Source organism: Dermochelys coriacea, chromosome 3, assembly GCF_009764565.3.
Source record: "Dermochelys coriacea isolate rDerCor1 chromosome 3, rDerCor1.pri.v4, whole genome shotgun sequence".
NCBI lineage: Eukaryota > Metazoa > Chordata > Testudines > Dermochelyidae > Dermochelys > Dermochelys coriacea.
In genome coordinates this window covers 35,778,638-35,790,953 of record NC_050070.1, presented here as the reverse complement: position 1 = coordinate 35,790,953, position 12,316 = coordinate 35,778,638, and the positions used below count along the sequence as shown (strand labels likewise).

At 43.5% G+C, this 12,316-nt stretch overlaps 1 protein-coding gene across 3 annotated transcripts in view; it reads left to right on the top strand.

Annotated features, from left to right (window-relative positions):
* DCDC2C (doublecortin domain containing 2C) overlaps positions 1-12,316 on the top strand; it is a 107,290-nt gene that overhangs the window by 2,478 nt on the left and 92,496 nt on the right. For all 3 annotated transcript variants that reach the window (XM_038396333.2, XM_038396334.2, XM_038396332.2), the window contains exon 2: positions 52-103. In XM_038396333.2, the coding sequence (XP_038252261.1) occupies positions 52-103 (52 nt within the window). The remainder of the gene's footprint in view (positions 1-51; positions 104-12,316) is intronic.

The window sequence follows — 12,316 nt, the reverse complement described above, 5'->3', positions numbered from 1 at the left end:
AAACAGATTAATATATTTTGTCTAATTTTTCTTTTCTTCCCCCTCCTGCAGTTATATTCATATAAGCATAAAAAAACCACAAAGACGACGGAAGGTAGCGGTGGTAAGTATATAACTCTTAACACTACCCTTTTAACATACTGTCAGGACGTAGGTTATTAATTGGCCGTATCTTTGTTTCTTTCATAAGGAAAATTTTGAAGCACAAAAAAAAAAAAAAAAATTGCACTCCAGTACTCTCTAATCACTGGACATATCCTTGAAATCTCTCTTGCCACAATTTCTCCTGCACTTAATACCATACAGTTTATATATGTGTTTCTCTAAACAAAGGTTCACTATTGTAATGATTATTGTTTTATATCCAATATTTACCTGGTAAGGATTTGTAAACCTGTTAAAACTTCCTAAATAAATAAGTAGTTAAAAAGATTTCATTTGCAATGTTATCGGAAAAGATAATGTATAGTCATGACACTCATGAAGAACAAGACATGTGCCTGAAATTAATTGTCCCAAATTTTAGATTACTGCACTTACCTTTGAGATACACATCACACTTGCAGTTTGTCATGGCTTTTCTTGTCTGTATTACTATGTTCTCCACTACCTGTAGACTGCCTCAAAGAACAAATTTTATGAATTTTCACCAAACAGACAGTAATTATTGCACCTTATCTTTTTTTTATAGGATGTGCACCTAATTGAAAGTGTTAATTTCAGGTGACATTGATTGATAACAGTGCTTTATAAATAATATAAGCAATCTCTAGCTTGAATATAAGGGATATTAATTTCTGTTACAAAAAACCCCCATAAACATAGGGTTAAGGATTTGCATCGGAAGATGAAAATAAAAAGGCTTAACTCATATCCATATTACATTTTTATTAAACATGGATATGGTTACTCAGGAAGACCAGGGCTACTCAGGAAGGCTTGGAAGGTTTGAAGGCTACTCAGGAAGACCAGGACTTCAAAAAGCCCACTCCTAAGCGACCAGAGGAGCTAGCAAACAGGAGCGGCTAATAGGGGAGTTTTGCAAGGGAGTTTACAGGGGGAGCCTGAGAGGGGGCTAGATACACTTAACATTTCTTAAACTTCAGCCAAAAAACACCCCCTGATAAAAACAAAACAACAAGAAAGGAACGAGCCTCAGGAATGAAAAGAGAATGAAGGCAGAAGTCCAGCAACAGAGTGGGGGCTACCCAGTTTATTGCACCCAATGCAGCATGTATGATTACCCTATGGGCAGGTGGCCTATGTGTGCATTCAGTGCAAGGAGTTCCTGGCACTCAGAGACTGTGTACGGGCTTTGGAGACCAGGGTGGCTGAGCTGGAGGAGCTAAGGAAGACAGAGAGGTACATAGATGAGACTTTCCCAGACGCAGTAGAACGGTCCCACCTTCGCTATGACAGCCTCTGTGCTGCTGAGGAGATTGAAAGTCTCAGGGAAGGAGAACATCCAACTGGAGCAGAGGGAAACGATTCCATAGTTGGGACCCTTCTTCCAGATGATGTTGTGGTATCCTCTTGCACTGAGGATACCTCTCCGGGGGAGAGAACTCCAGTTATTAGGAAGAGACAGGTATTAGTAATGGATGATTCAATCATTAGAAACATAGATAGCTGAGTTTGCGATGACCGGGAGAACCGCATGGTGACTTGCCTGCCTGGTGCAAAGGTTGTGGATCTCTCGAGACATCTAGATAGACTTATGTGTAGTGCTGGGGAGGAGCCGGTGGTTGTGGTACATGGGTACCATTGACATAGGGAAGGATAGGAGAAAAGTCCTGGAGGCCAAATAAGAGATTTAAGTCCAGGGCCTCCATGGTAGCATTCTCTGAAATGCTTACAGTTCCATGTGCAGGGCCAGTTAGACAGGCAGAACTGCAGGGTCTCAATGTGTGGATGAGACGATAGTGTAAGGAGGAGGGTTTTAGATTTATTAGGAACTGGGAAAACTTTTGGGAAAGGGGGAGCCTATACAGGAAAGATGGGTTCCACGTAAATCAAAATGGAACCAGATGGTTGGCACTTAAAATTAAAAAGGTCATAGAGCAGTTTTTAAACTAAGGGCTGGGAGAAAGCCGACAGGTGCGGAGGAGCATGTGGTTCGGACAGAGACATCCCTTGGGGAGGATCTACTATGGGGATTCTCTACATCCTAGTAAAGAGAAGAGAATGGAAGATGATAAAATACAGGTAGGATCTGATGAGAAACAGTCAAATGAAAAAAAGTCTCATTCAATTACATCATGTAATGGGAGACAGCTAAAAAGTGAAAGGTTTTTAAAGTGCTTATATACCAATGCTAGAAGTCTAAATAATAAGATGGGTGAAGTAGAGTGCCTCGTATTAAATAAGGATATTGATATAACAGGCATCACAGAAACTTGGTGGAATGAGGATAATCAATGGGACACAGTAATACCAAGGTACAAAATATATCGGAAGGACAGAACAGGTTGTGCTGGTGGGGGAGTGGCACTATATGTGAAAGAAAGCGTAAAATCAAATGAAGTAAAAATCTTAAATGAACCAAACTGTATCATAGAATCTCCATGGATAGTAATTTCATGCTCGAATAATAAGAATATAGTAGTAGGGATGTATTACAGACCACCTGACCAGGATGGTGATAGTGACTGTGAAATGCTCAGGGAGATTAGAGAGGCTATTAAAATTAAAAACTCTATAATAATGGGGGATTTCAACTATATTGACCTCAGGACAGGATGCGGAGATAAAGTTTCTTTACACCTTAAATGACTGCTTCTTGGAGCAGCTAGTCCTGGCTGGGAAAAACACCACAGCGGCTCAAAACTGTAGCATTTAATTTCAGAAAGGGAAACTACACAAAAATGCGGAGGTTAGTTAAAGAGAAATTAAAAGGTACAGCACCAAAAGTAAAATCTCTTCAAGCTGCATGGAAACTTTTTAAAGACACCACAATAGAGGCTGTTCAACATAAATATATAACCCAAATTAAAAAACATAGTAAGAGAACCAAAAAAGAGCCACCATAGCTAAACAACAAAGTAAGAGAAGCAGTGTGAGGAAAAAAGATATCCTTTAAAAAGTGGAAGTTAAATCCTAGTGAGGAAAATAGAAAGAAACATAAACTCTGGTAAATGAAGTGTAAAAATATAATTAGGAAGGCCAAAATAGAATTTGAAGAACAGCTAGCCAAAGACTCAAAAAGTAATAGCAATTTTTTTTTAAGTACATCAGAAGCAGGAAACCTGCTAAACAACCATTGGGCCACTGGACGATCGAGATGCTAAAGAAGCACTCAAGGATGATAAGGACATTGCAGAGAAACTAAATGAATTATTTGCATTGGTCTTCACAGCTGAGAATGTGAGGGAGATTCCCAAACCTGAACCGTTCTTTTTAGGGACAAATCTGAGGAAATGTCCCAGATTGAGGTGTCATTAGAGGAGGTTTTTGGAACAAACTTGCTAAACCAAACAGTAATAAGTCACCAGGACCAGATGGTATTCACCCAAGAGTTCTGAAGGAATTCAAATGTGAAATTGCAGAACTACTAACTCTAGTTTGTAACCTATCATTTAAATCAGCTTCTGTACCAGATAACTGGAGGATAGTTAATGTGATGCCAATTTTTAAAAAGGGCTCCAGAGGTGACCCTGGCAATTACAGGCTGGTAAGCCTGTCTTCAGTACCAGGCAACCTGATTGAAACTATAGTAAAGAAAAAAATTGTCAGACATAATTTGTTGGGAAAGAGTCAACATGACTGGTGTGGAGAAAATAAATAAGGAAGTATTATTTACTCCTTCTCATAACACAAGAACTAGGGTCATCAAATGAAATTAATAGGCAGCAGGTTTAAAACAAACAAAAGGAAGTATTTTTTCACACAACGCACAGCCAACCTGTGGAACTCCTTGCCATAGGATGTTGCGAAGGCCAAGACTATAACAAGGTAAAAAAAAAGAACTACATAAATTCATGGAGGATAGGTCTATCAATGGCTATTACCAGGACGGGAAAGGATTGTGTCCCTAGACTCTGTTAGCCAGAAGCTGGAAATTGGTGACAAGGAATGGATCATTTGATGATTACCTGTTCTGTTCATTCCTTCTGGGGCACCTGGCATTGGCCACTGTCAGAGGACAGGATACTGCGCTAGATGGACCTTTGGTCTGAGCCTGTATGGCCGTTTCTGTGTTTTTATGTTATGTTTTCTTTATCTTGCATCTTCCATGGAAGTGAGACAGAAATGAGAATTGAAGACTAGAAAAATTAAAGGAGAGATTATGCAAAACTATTAAAGGGTGATTTTGATTTCAAACCTGTAAACTTGGATGTGACAAATCCTTAGTCTCTACCCACTATCTATTTATTACTCCTCTAAAAAGGGGAGTTGGAAATACAACAGCTGCCATTTCATGTCTTCATCATCTGGTGGGCCAAGTAGGCTCAGTACTCATTTTGCAAACACATGCAGACCTGTTTCCTGTATCTTGTATTTTGAATTTTTCATGCTGCTGCATTTTGCATTATGGGCTCTAGTATTGCACACAGTGCATAGTGTGGTAGCATGCTAAATTCAGACACAATAGGGCAAGTGGTGTTAACTCAAACGGACACATGAATCCCCACCTCCTGGACCTCTTAGCCCCCTCTTCTCCAAAAATAGTTGCCACAGTTGGATCTGTGGCTAAGTTCTTTTGGGCCATGGATCCCTGCCAGCCAGGACACAGATGCAGAGATCAAGGGGATCTGTGATTAATTTGCCAGTGCTTGGAGGGCCTCCAAGCCTTTAGAGTCTTCTGGGAAATTTCTCTTAATCCTTGGATGCCATTTGAAACATGGTGAGAAAGGAATACTCAAAGGAGAAAGTGGCAAGATCAAGACCATTGTCACAGAGTTTTTTCAAGATACACATAACTCCTGGTCACATGCAAAGAAATGCTGGGACATCTCTAGCTTTAGAAAGTGTGCTTACCTCGACTTTGACTACAAAATTCAAAAATCCAATCCATAGACAAATTAATTGGTCTGGTGTATTTTAAGTCTCTCTTCACCTCTACATTCCCTTCATCACCTTTGCAACAGCATTCCAGATCATCCTAATGTTCTAAACTCCTCAACATGCTGCTTAGCTCAGAATCAGAACCTGCATGAGCCTAGCAAGGTCTACATCACAGAGAACACGCAGAGCCCAGTTTTGTCACTTGGTGTGTAAGTGAGGGAGCACATTTCTTCACTGGGGCTGTTAAATCAGCATGTAGGTTTCGATTTAGATTGTAAGACTTTTTGGATGACGAGAATTACGTCTTTCTTTTTCATTTTATGCAGTACTGAGCCCACTGTCTGTGCTCAACAAATACTTACAGGAGGAGCTGATATAAAGTTTGCCCAACATTTTGAATTATAAAGGATTCTTGCAACCTTTTCTTTGAGAATTGTTAACACTTACGAGTACTATGTTGTATGTAGAGGGTCAGAGAAAAAAGCCAGTTTGGGTTCCCTTCATGACACTCCTGGACCCAGCACATGGCTTCAACAGCCCATAGAATTTCAGGGCTGAAAGGACCTCAGGAGGTCATCTAGTCCAACTCCCTGCTCAAAGCAGAATCCCCAATTTTTGGCCCAGATCCGTAAATGGCCCCCTCAAGGGTTGAACTCACAACCCTGCGTTTAGCAGGCTAATGCTCAAACCGTTGAGCTATCTCTCCCCCCATCACCTTGTCTTGTTGGTACCACATGGGCAAGGAGACTCCTGAGGTGGGAAAGCAGGAGAGCTAGGCTGCATATTGTCCCAGCAATCCATTCTTTCAACTCTGGGATAAGAGGCTTTCCCTGCTGCTAGCTTATGTCATTGGTTCTGTAGGTTTGTTCGTTTGTTTGTTTGAAGTGGTAGTTGTCTCTCCTGAAGCCTCAGGGTTCAAACAGTACTGCTAGTGCATGACGGGGAGGTTGGTACCTTGAACGTGAGGGGAAAAAAAAGTGGAAAAAAATCACTGCAGCAAGTAGTTAACATGTGCTATACCTTGGGCTGTAATGGCACTCATTGAGGTGGGGGGGGGGAAGGGAAGGCTAAATATGACACAAGATAACAAGAAATTTGTGGTTTCTTACACATGGCCGCCCCATCCCTTTAATATTGTTTGTTAAAAGTCCTCTGGGAGAATCTGTACTATACATGTTTATCATTAAGGTTAAGAATCCGTCATGGGTATTTTTAGTAAAAGTCAGGGACAGGTCATGGGCAATAACCAAAAATTTATGGAAGCCCATGACCAGTCCCTGACTTTTACTAAAAATACCCTTGGGGAGAATAACAGTTGAGCACAGCTGGGAAGCTGACCTTTGGCAGCTGCTCCAGGCCCATGGCTGCTCCTGCAGCCCTAGGGGGGCTGATCCAACCCCAGCCACTGCTTCAGCCCTGGGGATGTTTCTCCAGTGGCCAGGGGATTACTGCTACAAAGATCAGCCCGCTCACCAGCTGCTCCGGCAGGTTGGGCCTGGCTGCTGACCACCTGCTCTAGCCCCTCTGCTTCCTCTGTGGCAGGGGCTGACTGCTGCTGCTCCAGCCCCAGGAAGGCTGACCCAATCTCGGGTGCTGCTTTTAGCTCTGGGGCTGCTGTTTCAGTGGCCCTGGAGCTGACAGTTGCTCCAGCTCTGCCACTGTGGAAGAAGTCCCGGAGGTCCTGGAAAGTCACAGAATCTGTGATCTCTATGATAGAATCATACCCTTTTATATCATCAGAGACTTTTCTGTGTTGCTAGTTGCTTTCATACCTAAGCCCAGGATCCTTGACTGGAAGAACTGCCTGTGGCACTCCTGCTTTTGGCACTTTGCCAGCAGCACTAGTGAGTGTGGTAGGATAGAACTGATGCAATTCTACTTTGGTTTTAATTTTTGCTTCTGCTGGGTCCTCAGTACTGATCATATGCTACTGTCAGGGAAGAGGAGGAAGGGGGAGGGAAAGACTAGCATTCCCAGTGGAAGAGTAGGATCATTCATGTGCAGCTCCGGGATAGTGTGCCTCGCTATGGTGCAGTTGGCGAAGTAGTGAAACTGAGTAGGATAATGTCAATTATTGCTTTTTGGTGTCATGGAGAAAAGTAATAAAAATACAACAAACAGTTGCTCTTACTCCTTTAGGAACTGAAACATCTTAGTTCAATTTAAACTGATGAATTCTCTGAATCATGCTTCTGACCTAGTTTTTAAGTTAATCTAAACTGCTACGTTTTCTGTATTCTCTGTTTGTCTCCCATTATGCTTTGCAAAATGTCTCCTAGTTTATAGTGTTTTCTGAAAGTGAAACCACTGTTCAAGCTCCCTAAGGAATAGTTGTTCATTGAAATTCCATATACAGATTATGGGCCCTGTGAAGATATAAGGGTTATTATTTGACTGAGCTTAGAGGCCAGCAGTGGGTTGGCTGGCTGATTAGCCCCTCCTGCTGAACCTGCAGGAAAAGACCTGCAGCTTAACTTGCTGATCCTCATAAAAGGAGTAGCAGGAAACGGAAAGGAGGAACTGCAGTACCTACTAGAGGCTGGAGCTACTGCTGGAAAGAACTGCTCCTGGAAGCAAAAATGGACAGAAAGGAGACTGGGGAAATCCTGTTATCAAAAGTTCTGAGGTAAGAGCCAGGATCTTTGGACTGAGGAACTATAGGGGTTGAGGGACAGACCTTGGGAAGTTTTATTTCAAGTCTCCTCAACAAACAAGATCAAAAGAAACCACAAAAACTGACCCTGCTGGAAATTGCTTTCCCTGGACGCAGTGAGAAGATTCCAGGTAGAATTCCACCAGGAGTTCGCTGGCTTAGAAAGAGCATGCTGGGGTGCAGCCAGAAGGAGTTATAAGACAGGCCCCAATCTCTTACATATGGTATCTGTAGATCTGAACCCCTTCCATAAAGAAGGGCTATGGAGGAGATACTCCAAATGATGGTGAATTAACAGCAGGTGGAAAATGAAAGGAACCACCAGTTCCAGAAGGTACTCCTGGCCTCTCAGCAATGTTTGCAGGAAGCCCAGCTGTCTGAGCCTGAGTGGAACAGACTGTTCCAAGTAGGTATGGCCTGCTTAATCTCATAGCAGCTGTGGTGAGACAGAAACAGCCATGGAGGGATGGTCCTGCCCCAGAGTTTCACCCAGTCTCACCTTGACCAAGATGGGCAGCACCTGATGACCCAGAGGCCTACTTGACCACCTTTGAGTGGGCTGGGAGAAGAGTTCCTGGGCAGCGTGACTGGTCCCATAACTCACTGGTGAGGCCCAAGCAGTGTATTGGTCACTGAGTGTGGATGAAGCACAATCCTATGCAATGCAAAAGGCTGCCATCATGGACTGCCCTGGTCTTTCTACAGAAACTTATTGGAAGATATTTTGGTTGGAGACATTCCTTAATGGGGCATGCCCCTGGGCAGTAGCTCAGTGGCTCTGGGACTACCCAATAACTAAACCCAGAGGCCGAGACAATGGTGGAACTTATTGACAATATTGGCCTAGAACGGTATTTCCCAAACTTGGGACACTGCGTGTTCAGGGAAAGCCTTTGGTGGGCTGGGCCGATTTGTTTACCTGCCGTGTCTGCAGGTTCGGCCAATCGCGGCTCCCACTGGCTGCGGTTTGCCGCTGCAGGCCAATGCAGGCTCCACTGGGAGCCGCGATTGGCCAAACCTGCGGATGCGGCAGGTAAACAAACCGGCCGGGCCCGCCAGGGGCTTTCCCTGCACAAGCAGCATCCCAAGTTTGGGAAACACTGGCCTAGAACAATATCTACACATATGCTGGTACAAGCCTGGGTTCGACAGTTTTGGCCCGCATCCATGGCAGAGGTGGTTGAGACAACTGAGAGATTCCTGGAGGCTGAATTACCTGCAGGTGAGAAGGCCAGTCAGCTAGCCACACTTAGAAAGGCAGCGAGAGATGATAACCTACCAACCCAGCGAGAATCCACCAAAATGTTACCCCACTCATGGGACCCTACACCCAGAACAGGGGCTCCAAAGTCCCAGGCTTTCAAGGAACCACCATTGCCCTCCTGTGAATGGCTCTAGTATGTTATTGCTACAGGCAACCTGGGCTCATCCAACAGGGAATGACTTGTGATGGACTGTGCCAGTATAATAAAGAGGCTAGAGCCAGGGAATTCCATTTGGGTGACCAAGTGCTCCTACTTCTTCCCAGATCAGAGAGTGGGATAGGGACAGACTTGGGGAAGTTTTGACCTTGTTTGTTGAGGAGACTTGAAATAAAAGGAAAAAGAAACCACAACAACTGATCATGCTGGAAACTACTTTCCCTGGACTCGACGAGAAGGTTCCAGGCAGAGTTCCCACAGGGAAGGCACTGGCTCAGCAAGAGCAAGCCAGAGTTCAGCTGGAAGAGGGTACTATAAGACAGGCCCCAATCTCTTACAGGCCCAGTCCACAAAATCTTTGCATGAGTGGTCCTTACTCATGTGAGTAGTCCCATTGTGTTTGCAGGAGTGATTCCTTCGCGATTTCTGGTTTAGGGCTTTGCCCTTAAGGTAATGCTAACCCAGAAATGATTGTTGGACTCAATGTTATAAGTCGAGCCCCATGATATTGTTTTATAAGTATATTAGACCTATATAAGGTGAATAAGGAATTGGCTAAAAGACAATGGTTTGTTCTAAAAAGTGAATTATACTGGAAGAAAATTACTAGTGGAGTTCCTCAAGAACTGGTCTTGGGACCAATCTTAGTCAGTACTTTTTAATCAATGACTTTGGCATTAAAAAGTAGGAGTGTGCTAATGAAATCATAGAATATCAGGATTGGAAGGGACCTCAGGAGGTCATCCAGTCCAACCCCCTGCTCAAAGCAGGACCAATTCCCAATTTATGCCCCAGATGGCCCCCTCAAGGATTGAACTCACAACCTGGGTTTAGCAGGCCAATGCTCAAACCACTGAGCTATCCCTTCCCCCTCCTGCCCCCCATGTTGTGATGATACAAAGTTGGGAGGCATTATTAATTCAGAGGAGGATCAGAATGCTATACAGGAAACTCTGGATGACTGAAGACTAGAGTGACAGAAATGGGATGAAATTCAATAGTACAAAATGCAAGATCATGGACTTAGGCTCTAATAACAAGAATTTCCACTAGAAGGCATGGGCTAATCTGTTGGAAGTGACAGAGGAGGCAAGAGACCTGAGTGTGTGGGTCGATCACAGAATGACTGAACCACCAATGAACTACAGCTATGAAAAAGGCAAATGCGATCCTAGGATGTATCAGAAGAGGCATTTTCAGTAGAGAGAGAGAAGTATTCATGCACAAGGCACGGTAAAACCTAATTTGGAATACTGTGTACAGTTCTGGTCTCCTATGTGCAAGAAAGATGAATTCAAACTGAAACAGGAGCCAAGAAGAGCTACAAGGTGATCAGGGGAACAGAGGGCCTGTCTTATGAGAAGAGACTGTAAGCTCTGCTTGTTTAGTCTAGTAAAAAGAAGGCTGAGAAGGGATATGATTGTTCTCTATAAATGCATCAAGTAGGTGAATATAAGTGAAGATCCATTTAAGCTAAAGGACAGTGTTGGCACAAGAACAAATGATTAAAAATTGGTCATGAAAAAATTCAGGTTCAAAATTAGAAGAAAGTTTCTAATTCTAACCATCAGAGGGGTGAGGTTCTGGAACAGTCTCCCAATGGGAGTTGTGGGGGTTAAACAACTTATCTTGTTTTAAGAGAGAGCTGGACAAATTTATGAGTTTCAGAGTAGCAGCCGTGTTAGTCTGTATTCGCAAAAAGAAAAGGAGTACTTGTGGCACCTTAGAGACTAACAAATTTATTAGAGCATAAGCTTTCGTGAGCTACAGCTCACTTCATCGGATGCATTTGGTGGAAAAAACAGAGGAGAGATTTATATACACACACAAAGAGAACATGAAACAATGGGTTTATCATACACACTGTAAGGAGAGTGATCACTTAAGATAAGCCATCACCAGCAGCAGGGGGGGGAAAGGAGGAAAACCTTTCATGGTGACAAGCAAGGTAGGCTAATTCCAGCAGTTAACAAGAATATCAGAGGAACAGTGGAGGGTGGGAGGGAGAAATACCATGGGGGAATAGTTTTACTTTGTGTAATGACTCATCCATTCCCAGTCTTTATTCAAGCCTAAGTTAATTGTATCCAGTTTGCAAATTAATTCCAATTCAGCAGTCTCTCGTTGGAGTCTGTTTTTGAAGCTTTTTTGTTGAAGTATAGCCACTCTTAGGTCTGTGATCGAGTGACCAGAGAGATTGAAGTGTTCTCCAACTGGTTTTTGAATGTTATAATTCTTGACGTCTGATTTGTGTCCATTCATTCTTTTACGTAGAGACTGTCCAGTTTGGCCACTGTACATGGCAGAGGGGCATTGCTGGCACATGATGGCATATATCACATTGGTAGATGCGCAGGTGAACGAGCCTCTGATAGTGTGGCTGATGTGATTAGGCCCTATGATGGTATCCCCTGAATAGATATGTGGACAGAGTTGGCAACGGGCTTTGTTGCAAGGATAGGTTCCTGGGTTAGTGGTTCTGTTGTGTGGTGTGTGGTTGCTGGTGAGTATTTGCTTCAGATTGGGGGACTGTCTGTAAGCAAGGACTGGTCTGTCTCCCAAGATCTGTGAGAGTGATGGGTCGTCCTTCAGGATAGGTTGTAGATCTTTGATGCTGCGTTGGAGAGGTTTTAGTTGGGGGCTGAAGGTGATGGCTAGTGATTGTATGATGGGGTTGCTTGTGATGGTAGAAGGCAGGGATCAGCAGCCTATAGCTCACTTTGTGTCTATGTCTTTATCTCGTGTGTGTGTGTGTGTGTGTGTCTGTCTGTCTGTGTGTTTAATTTCCTTCCTCTGAAGGATGCATCAGGGATGGCCAAGATTGGAGATGAGACTCGGGCAGGGGGAGGGCATGGCTCTGAGTTGGCACCAAGAATTCTTTCTCTCGGGTGCTTTGCTGGCTGGTTCTTGCTCATATACTTAGGGTCTAACTGCTTGCCATATTTCAGAGTAGAAGCCATGTTAGTCTGTATTCGCAAAAAGAAAAGGAGTACTTGTGGTACCTTAGAGACTAACACATTTATTTGAGCATAAGCTTGCCATCTGTTGGATCTGGACAGAATCTTCCCCCAGGTCAGATTGGCTGTGATCTTGGGATTTTCTTCACCTTCCTCTGCAGTATGTAGGTGTGGGCTGGGTATATCTCACTTAATCATTTCCCTGCCATTGTGGAGGCCTTGATCATGGTGCATATTGGTCCCTCATGTTCACTGTCTGGGGACATAATAGTCTAGTCTCC